At 47.3% G+C, this 8,946-nt stretch overlaps 1 protein-coding gene across 4 annotated transcripts in view; it reads right to left on the bottom strand.

Moving 5' to 3' along the window:
• Positions 1-5,624: 5,624 nt before the first annotated feature.
• Positions 5,625-8,946, bottom strand: part of GSK3B (glycogen synthase kinase 3 beta) — a 156,445-nt gene continuing 153,123 nt past the window's right edge. For 2 of the 4 annotated variants that reach the window (XR_008575514.1, XR_008575515.1), the window contains one exon: positions 5,625-7,331. Coding sequence is in view for 2 of the 4 variants with exons in the window: in XM_054813643.1 (XP_054669618.1) it covers positions 8,835-8,902 (68 nt within the window). In the remaining 2 variants the exon portion in view is untranslated. Of the gene's footprint in view, positions 8,903-8,946 lie in introns of all 4 variants that reach the window. The other 2 variants (XM_054813643.1, XM_054813644.1) reach the window with 1 other exon arrangement.

The following is an 8,946-nucleotide window of genomic DNA, read 5'->3' as shown; positions in this document are numbered from 1 at the left end:
GTTCTAACTCCTAGATTCCACCATTTTTTAAAAGCTTTGCTTAAAAACCAAGCAAACCCCACCCAAACTCACCCCCATCTCTCTATTTAGCAATCCATTGCACACCCAGACCCCAGACCCCCCCTACCATATGCAGGGCCCCTGGCTCCTCTGCTGGGAAGGGGCTGTGCTCAGCCAGGCAGCTCTGTTGGGGGATGAGGTTTCGTCCTCTCACTCTGCAGCAGGCAAGGGGGCTCTGCAGGCTGCCCTGCTCCGGCTCTCCTAACAGACCCACACAGAACAGCTCTGCTGTGGCCACTCGCAAGCTTCCACAAGGGAAGAGGTTAGTTGTTCTCCACTTACCTTGTCCTGGAGGACCCAGCCTCATGTGAGCAGAGATAGGTGGATGCTGAGAGCAGGGAATCCCTGAAGGAGAAGGCTTTAACTCCACTGACCCGTGGGAGACCAACCCGGCTGCATGCAGACTCTCAGGGGGCAGTAGGATACACCAAGAAGAAAACGTGTGCCAGGACATCGGGAGTTAGCTGCGTATGCAACAAGATCCAGGACTGCATTCCTGCATCAACCAAAGGCAGGTGTTTGCTGTGAAAGTCCAACTCTCCCTTGTAGCCCTGACCAGTGTCACCTGCACTGTCTCTGCGACGAGCAGCAGCAGGAGTTTGTTTGGGGGTGGCCGGTCTCTGCTCTAAAGCCCCAGCCCTTGTGTGACATTCACACCAAGACGTGAGCCTGGGTTTCCTGCTGTGCCTCGTGCGGTGTTGCTACCTACACGCCTTCCTTTCTCACCAGCGCTCGGCTTCGGCAGCAGGTCGGGTCTGACCCTGCAGCCTTTGGACGTGACCGGTTTAGCAAAGTCAGCAAAGATGGAGCAGCCTTGCCCTTGCCAATGAACGCCACCACCCCCCAAGGCTAGCGAGGGAAGACAGGACAACGACCCAGCCAAGCCCTTCCTAGAGCCAAGGGGGGGAAGCGAGGTCCAAGCCTGGCTAATGAGTTTGTGCACCATCTGCTGGGCTCGCCGTCTCCAAGCAACTGGACTTGGCACTTCAGGCACAAAACACGGCGCTCCCACTCTCCCCTCCACTTTTTGCGGCTTGCTGCCCTTCTCCTTTGTGGCTCTTGTTCTTCTCCCGCAGAAAGAGAAAGCCACTTGGACCTTACCACCAGCAGCCCAAAAGCTGCCACCTTCCAGATAACAAACGGTGCCAGTAGCCGTGATGGGGACTTTTAATTCCAACCCAGACAGCTGGAAGTTTGGTAAAGACAAAGCACGTCAGTGGAGCAGACTTTTGTACCCCACTCAGCTTGGTACCGCTTTGCGTTTGGATTAGCATTTTAAATCATTAAAAGGTGTGACCAACAACTAAGGGGATTTGAACCTGGTTTATGGACAGGTCTTGAAAGGTATTTTCACATGGGGAATGGTGACAGAACAGCCGTTCCCTGGAAAGTTGATGCAGGGACTGGCTCTTGATGCTAAGGTGTTTCGTTATTTTTTTTTTGAATGGTGATTGGGATGAAACTGTAAAAGTCCCATTTGATAACGCCTGCAGGGATTGCAATGGGAGGGAGCAATGGGTAAATTAAACAACTGCAGCCTCCGCTCAGAAGGGCGAATGCAGTCCTTGGCTAAGGAGACTGGGAGGCACCAGGCGTAAGATGCTCTCTAGTGCCGTTACTTGACAACGGGGAGACAGCTGTAGGAAACCTCTGGCTGGTTTTGGTACCCACTGCTTAAGAAGGGTGTTAAAAACAATTGTGGAGGAGATACAATTGGAAAGATTAGAAAGATGTGAAGGAGCTGAAGATGCCCTTCCAGTCAGCTTAGCAAGAAGTCACGAGGTGACTGGGTGCCAGTCAAGGGGCTCTGATGTTCAAAGAGAAACCTGAAACCGGAGCAGAGTGTTCCTCTGCAAAGACAGCGCAGAAACAGAGCCCACAGCTCGCATTCGTGGTGAGAGAAGTTCGGAAGAGACAGGAGGCCCCAGCGCATGTGCATCTAGAAAAGAAAAGTGCCCAAGGATAATGAACCACCACCCCAAATTACTGAGGGTGATTGTGATGAATTCCCCGTTGGTGGCAAACTTTAAAATCAATAAACTCACCTAAGGAGGTGCTGTAGTTCAGCAGCGATGCCTTTGCAGGTGTAACTGTCCACCCCTAATGCCAGGGGCCGGACTGGTTGAGCAGAGCAGCCAGGGGCTCAGCACACAAGTTAGATGCAGCCCAAACCCCGGTAATGTTGTCGGACTGACGTAAGTGAAATGACAGCAGCTGGTCACCTGCATCACTTCTGGGGCAGCCAGGCCGTTGCCCCGGTATCCCAGAGCCTTCCAGAGCAGCAGAGGCTGAACAAAACAAGACCCGTGTCCTTATCAGCGAGCAGGGGTGAGGTGGCACCACCTGCTTTGAGGGGCACAGATTCAGTGCCCAGGAAGGGCGAGGACAGCCCCAACGTGGCTTATTCCAGGGGAGCCAGTGCACAGCAGCCAGCGGGGGTTGCGGGGCGTCAGAAGGAGCCTAATGCAACAGTTACAGCGTGGGCCCATCAAGGGCATCAAGCACCCTGTTGCTGCTGGCTGCCCCGTCCAGGGAGCCGGGGATGCCTCCCTCCAGGGGAAGTGCCAGGCTTCACCCACTCACTCCTTTAACACATCGACCCGTTTGGTACCAGCAGCCTCTTCTTCTCCAGTCCCGACTGAATTCGGGCGCCAGCGGCCTTTCTACTAAACGCAAGGTCCCTCCCCAAGCAGCTGTCTCGAGGCGGCTCTCCCCGTGCCCCAGCAGCGCTCCCTGGTCCTGGGCATGGCCAGGACGCCCCTTCCCACCCTGCTCCCACCTCTCCTGGAGCAGCTCCAGCCCAGCAGAAGAGGTTTCATGCGGATGACGGTGGCTCATGGCACACGAACAAACCAAGAGGAAGCCTGTTTGCAATATAAATTTGTTTTTATTGAAGCAGCAGTCACATGACCTCGCATCTAGCCTTTAGGATAGCGACAGAATGGATTCGGCCAGGTCAGCCAGCCCAAAAAAGGATTTTATTTTTTTTTTCTTTTTTCTTTTGCGCTAATAGACATGTCATGTTTAATACATACATTATCCAGTACCGGAAACCCAACTCAGAGATAGCTACGTGCTGATTTGCTGGAGGAACGGTCCACTGGACGTGGTCTCGACAAACTTTACAGATCACCACCAAATAACATTACTAATGGGATCAAATGATTAAAAAAAAAAAAAAAAACCAAACCCAAACAACCATGAGTGCAGGATTCAAAGCCAGCAGTTTACACAGGTTCTTAAGTTTGTATCTATAGGCGGACGGTAAAGGAAGATCGGTTGGTTTAATTTGAAATATTTATGTCCCAGGGTTCCTCTCTCCATCAAATCAAATGGTATCAGAGACAAGCTGGCATCTCTTGAAAAATAGCATGGAATAACACAGCTCATTTAAGAAAACATGCTTATTTCTTGTCTTTTTTCTTTTCATTCTTATTACAAAGATTCACGTCCACCTATTCTTGCGGAGTGGAAAGAGGTGTGAGGGCGAGGTACAAGGGGTGGAGAAGGGGGAGGAGGAGGAGGAAAGAAAGGGGCAAGTTTTTGAAATAAAGACCACACACTTGGTATTTTTTAAATTTCATTTCCAGGCTAACCTACTTTTTATTTAATGCAAATTACAGTACCAGTTAACTATTTCCGAACCGAGTCACACAGAACAAAACGTATTTACAAGGGGAATGGGGCGGGGGAAATAATAAAACATTAAGCATACTTTCCACAAAAAAAGTTTATATTTAAAATGAAAAAAAAAAAAAATCAGTCACAGAGGCATTCAAGTAGTAATAATGTTATACAGGTTTTGCTTTTCCTTTAAATCAAGACAGATTTGCACAAGTGTATGCAATAGTTTGTATACAACCCACAGTCCTTAATATATATATATATTTTTTAGATTTCTGTTTTTTAAGATGGAAGTGGTCACGCTAATTGGTGTGTACAGGCCCAAGTGATCCATCAGCAACACATTAATGAACGCAAATTTTACAGGCAAGCAAATTATATATATATAAATATATTTTTTATATATATATATTAAAAATAAACTGAGAAAGACCAACACAAGGAAGCTACTTTTCTCGAGCTAACCCCTTAGGTACTGTTTTCCTTTCCTGTCGTTTTGCCGTTATTGCAGGGTTGCAAAACGAAGCCAACTACGACCAGAACTGGCTGAGAGCCCCGTGGAAATCAGCTGCCACCCCAGGGGTACCCGCTGGCAGTCTCCCAAAGGCAGAGCCCGGACCGAATACCCTACTGTGCTTTTCCTCATCGGTTTTTCCTTTTTCTCCGTGGTGGCTGGGGTTCCTAGTACAGGAGTACGAGTCTGACAGGCTGCTTGACTTCTGCTTTTCCAAGCACTGAAAACCAGGGGGGAAATTTAAGTTTCAAGTCGCAGGCACCTGCCGTTATTTTAGGTAAAGCTTGGCTTCGAAATAAGGGGACCAAAGCGTTTGGGGATCTTCTACCAGCCAATTTTCTTTTGCAGGTAATTTTATTTAATTTTTTTTTCCCTAGCAAGGTAGGTAAGTTTAATGTTAAAGAACACCAGCATCTTGATCGGGTGTCCATCGGGGGAGACAGACCGCAATCAAGTCCGGCTCAGAGACCCACGCCACGACAGGGCTGACGTAAAGGACAGATCAAGACCAGACTGGGTTAAAAAACAAGCCCGGAAGAGAGTAAAAGAAGAGAGGGACAGCTCTGAGCAGACTGTCGCCAACAGCTTGGCATCACTGACCTTCGTGTCACCAGAAAGAAAGTGCAGCCTCTGCTTCACTGGAATGAACACGAGATGCTTCGAAATAAAACAGCAACCTTTGGTTTGGTAAAGAGTTAAGTGTTTTCCCATTCAAGACAATCTTATGTGGAATACTAACAAGGTAGTAAAACACAAGCAAACTAGTTTTAGAAACAAGGCCTTCGTGCTGGGCACAAGAAATCAAGAGTCATGTTAAACTTATCATCTCAAAAAAAAAAAAAACAAACCCCCAAACCAAAAGTGACTTTGGGGAGGGGTGTAGGGGAAAAACAGGAGAAGAAAGGGAGCAGAAAGTCCCCCTTGGCAGAAAAACCCACCGCAGTCTCCTAGAGCAATGCACCCGCCGTGGCTGACGGCTCGGAGCGCAGCGTCCCTGCGGGGCACGGGGGGTTTCCCTCCCCGGGGGTCCTTTCCGCCCGCCGAGCCTGGCCGCTGCCCCCGGCACAGCCGCAGGGAGGGTGGGAAGGCCGAGCCTCCTGGAAGCCGCTGCCGCCCAGACAATTTCTGGGCACGGGACTGAGGGGCACTGGGTGTGGGGGGTGTGGGGAGAAAAAAAAAAAAAAAAAGAAAAAGAAAAAAAGAGACGAGCAAAGTCTAAATGAGCTGCTAGGGCAACTGTCCGAACGAAACCGGTCGCTGCTAGCGGGAGGAGGAGAGGGCAGGGTGGGCAACTTGGAGACATCCAGAACAAAGCCACAGCTCCGATGAAATGAATGACGGTGGAGACGGTTTCCTTTTGCTCCGCTACTGATCAGGGTATCACCGAAACCTTACAGCACTCAAAGAGTTAGAAAGCGGGGGTAGGGGGGGAGCAAAGATGCGGGTTTGGGGTGGGAGACGTTAATAAAGGAGGGGAGGGGAAAAAAAAAGGGGGGGAAATAAAATTCAAAAAATCATGGAAGCGAAGGCACTCCAAACTATATAGATACACTATACATCGCTAGAGTTATTGTTACAATAATACAGGCCGGTACCTACTGTACAGAGTTAAAACTATATGGCTTTAAAAAGCTCGTCTACATTTTGTCTGATTATTAAACAGAATCACTGCCCTGAACGGTAACTTTTTGCTCATTAATAACAGTTCCTGGGTCCACATATTTACATACAAAACAATAAAACTCAAAATTCAAAAACAACCAAAAATAATAATGTACAAGCTTGAATTTGGTGAGGAGCTTTTTTTTGTTGTTGTTGTTGGGGTTTTTTTTTGTTGTTTTTTTTTCTTATTTACAAAAAAGGTTATTCAAAGACCTGGATCTAACTTGTATAAAAGAGTGTGTGATCCTGCCATGATCCTTGGAAAGAAAAGAAAAAAAAAAAAAAAAAAAGAACTAAAACCAGAGAGGTGCCCCCGACCCTCCCCCAGCCTAACACACACACAAGACACACACACAGACGCCGGCACAGTCACAAAACCAGAGGGAAAAGCTCTTAACTCCCCTCTGCCAGTCTTAAATGAAAAAACAGAATGAAAAAGAAGAAAAGCCACATTTCCTGGCACAAGCAGCAATTTTTCTTCATTATTACTTTTTTTTTTTTTAAAGACTCAGTAATTTACTGCCTCCAAATAACAGCGTCCATGGCCAATGCTTCAGCAGTCTCGCCTATACAGCGGATCCATACCCTGCCACTGTCCTACTTTTTGATTCTCCTGCATCCGTTTGGATCACTGGGTCAACCGAGCCCCTTCACTTACCTTTCGGGACACTGACTAGCCGAGCTCTCGCATTAAGATGCTCTTCAGCCCTTTCTATTAGGTTGCATGTAAGGATCTGGAAAGCCACCCGTTTCCGAACGTAGGTGTGCTTTCCTTTGCAGCCAGACAGAATTTAACAACAGCTAAAAGCTTTAAAATCTTTTTTTTTTTTTTCCTTCTCTCTGTGTGCCCGACAGCAAATTGCCGAGGGGTATAACATGGAGGCTTTATCGGTTTCATGGTAGGTGGTCACTGACCTCTTGAAACAGCTCCTGCCTCCCTGAAATCCCCTGCGTGTCGCAGAAGGGAGAGAGCAGGGCTTTTATCAGTTCCAGGGCTGCTAAGAGACAGTTTCCAAAAAAAATCCCACGCCAACAGGATAGAAGGTACAAGGAGAAACGCACTGAACTCATGAGCAAAGCCCTGGCCGCCCCCGTGGCGGCCGAGCTTGCCGAAGCCGCTACTGCCGGCCGCGCGAAGGTCCGCGCAATTCCCGAAAAGCAACCGCTTGCCTTAGAAATCCACAGGTCGAATGACAGCTCGATAAGCACCGAAGGCGACTACAGTTTCTCTGAAGGAGGATAAGGCCGGAGCGGACACCAACTGCAAGCCTACGACAAGATCAGGTTCTCCGAAAGTCTCGTTTTATGCCGCGGCTGCGTCCGGCCGCTCACCTGACCCTTTCCCGAGGAATATTGCTTTGACTTCAGGAAGATAGACGTGGATGCTCACACCACGCGTCATCGCGGGGAGGAAACCCGGACCCTGAACAAGATGGACTAGGACAAGCATTCACCTCACGCTTCAGTCAGACTGTTTCAAGATCATAGACAAAATAAAAAAAAAGCAGTATTGTATCTATGTATACATGTATATATTTATATAATATATATACACACACACTCATATATAGCCAGCTTTCCTACAAGTCAGCAGGTACAAATTACTGTCGAGAGCACTTGGATGTGTATTTTATTAATATTCTACCAATGTAAAAACATAATGGCGACGTGGCAACACGCATCAATAAATAGAGATCAAAAAAAGCAAGAGGTTAAAAAAGATGAAATTAAATACAGATTCTAGCTGTGAATTTAAAATCAGAACTATAGAGAATGTGGCATCCTGCAAGTTAAAACTGCAGTTAAAAAAAATATTACAAAATAAACCAGTAGACTGTTACAGTTCACATTATAAACCCTGGTGTCCTTTTCCTGTACGCACCTTGGGAAAGGGAAGCCTGTTCAAATTGAGAGCCTGGGGGGTGGGGAGAGAAAAAAAAAAAAAAAAAAGACGACCGAAAAACAATAAGCTTTCACAGTGGCCACTGTCCAAAAAGTTCCTTACCATCCCAGGTTGGGCCCCCACCCCCTCTGAGGATTTTGTTCGTCTGCTCTTCTCTGCTGAAGATGGGAGCTGACCAGCATGGAGGGGGATGCAGAAGCTCTGGCTGGGCAAAGGAGCTGCTTCAGTCAAGCTAACCGCTTGTGTTCGTGCATGTGTGTGTATTATATTATATATAACCCACTTGGGTAAGACTTTTCCCATAGTGAAGCTGCAGGTTTCTTCATCGCTAGCACTGATTTTTAAAATTAAGGGCTTCCACTAGCGGTTCAAGCTTTAGACACACGGCAAACCCTCCCCCCTGCCCCATGGCAACCTATTTTCCTACCACGTTGCCTGCTTCCCATACCAAGCTGGGGCAGCTCTTCAGACAACCTGGGATATGGATTCACTGATAAGAAACACTGAGCTCTGTTGAATGACCCCTGCTAAGCTCCCGACCAAATTCAAGCTGTGCACTACATCAAAGTCCAAAGCTTCACTTAAAAAGAAAATTAAAAAAAAGAGGTTAAAAAAAAAAAAAAAACTTCAGCAGAGAATGAGGTTTGGGTTTTTTTGTTTTGTTTTTCCTTCTTTCTCTTGTTGGAGGGGGCATGAGGCAAGAGTCCTGGTTCTGAAGTACACAACAGCAAACTTCCAACATGAAGAGATTGTCGAGGGGAGAGACATTGGTGTGTTGTATTGCTCCGCTTTCCCTCCTCCCCCCACCTAGTCCCCTGCCCCGGACACCCTGCAGAGTGAGAATACAATGAAACTGGTTTGTATTTATAGATATTTTACAAGGTTAAATAAGAACAACAATAATAATAATAAAAAATTGAACACTAAAATGAACAGGTTGGTTGGTTTGTTGGTTGTTTTGTTTTTTTTTTTTTCCTCTTTTTAATTTTCTTTCCAAATGTGACCAGTGTTGCTGAGCAAGACTCAAATTACTGGTGATTTTTCCTGTGCAGCTGGCTGCTTGGTACCGGTTCAGGTGGAGTTGGAGGCTGATGCTGTAGCTACACTATTGGTCTGAACTCGTTCTCCTGCGTTAACATCTGCAAACGACAGGTGAGAGTAAGGGAAGACAGAAAAAACAACC

Source organism: Grus americana, chromosome 1 (genome assembly GCF_028858705.1).
Source record: "Grus americana isolate bGruAme1 chromosome 1, bGruAme1.mat, whole genome shotgun sequence".
Lineage (NCBI taxonomy): Eukaryota > Metazoa > Chordata > Aves > Gruiformes > Gruidae > Grus > Grus americana.
Note: the sequence above shows the minus strand (reverse complement) of the source record. Positions and strands in the feature narration are given on the sequence as shown.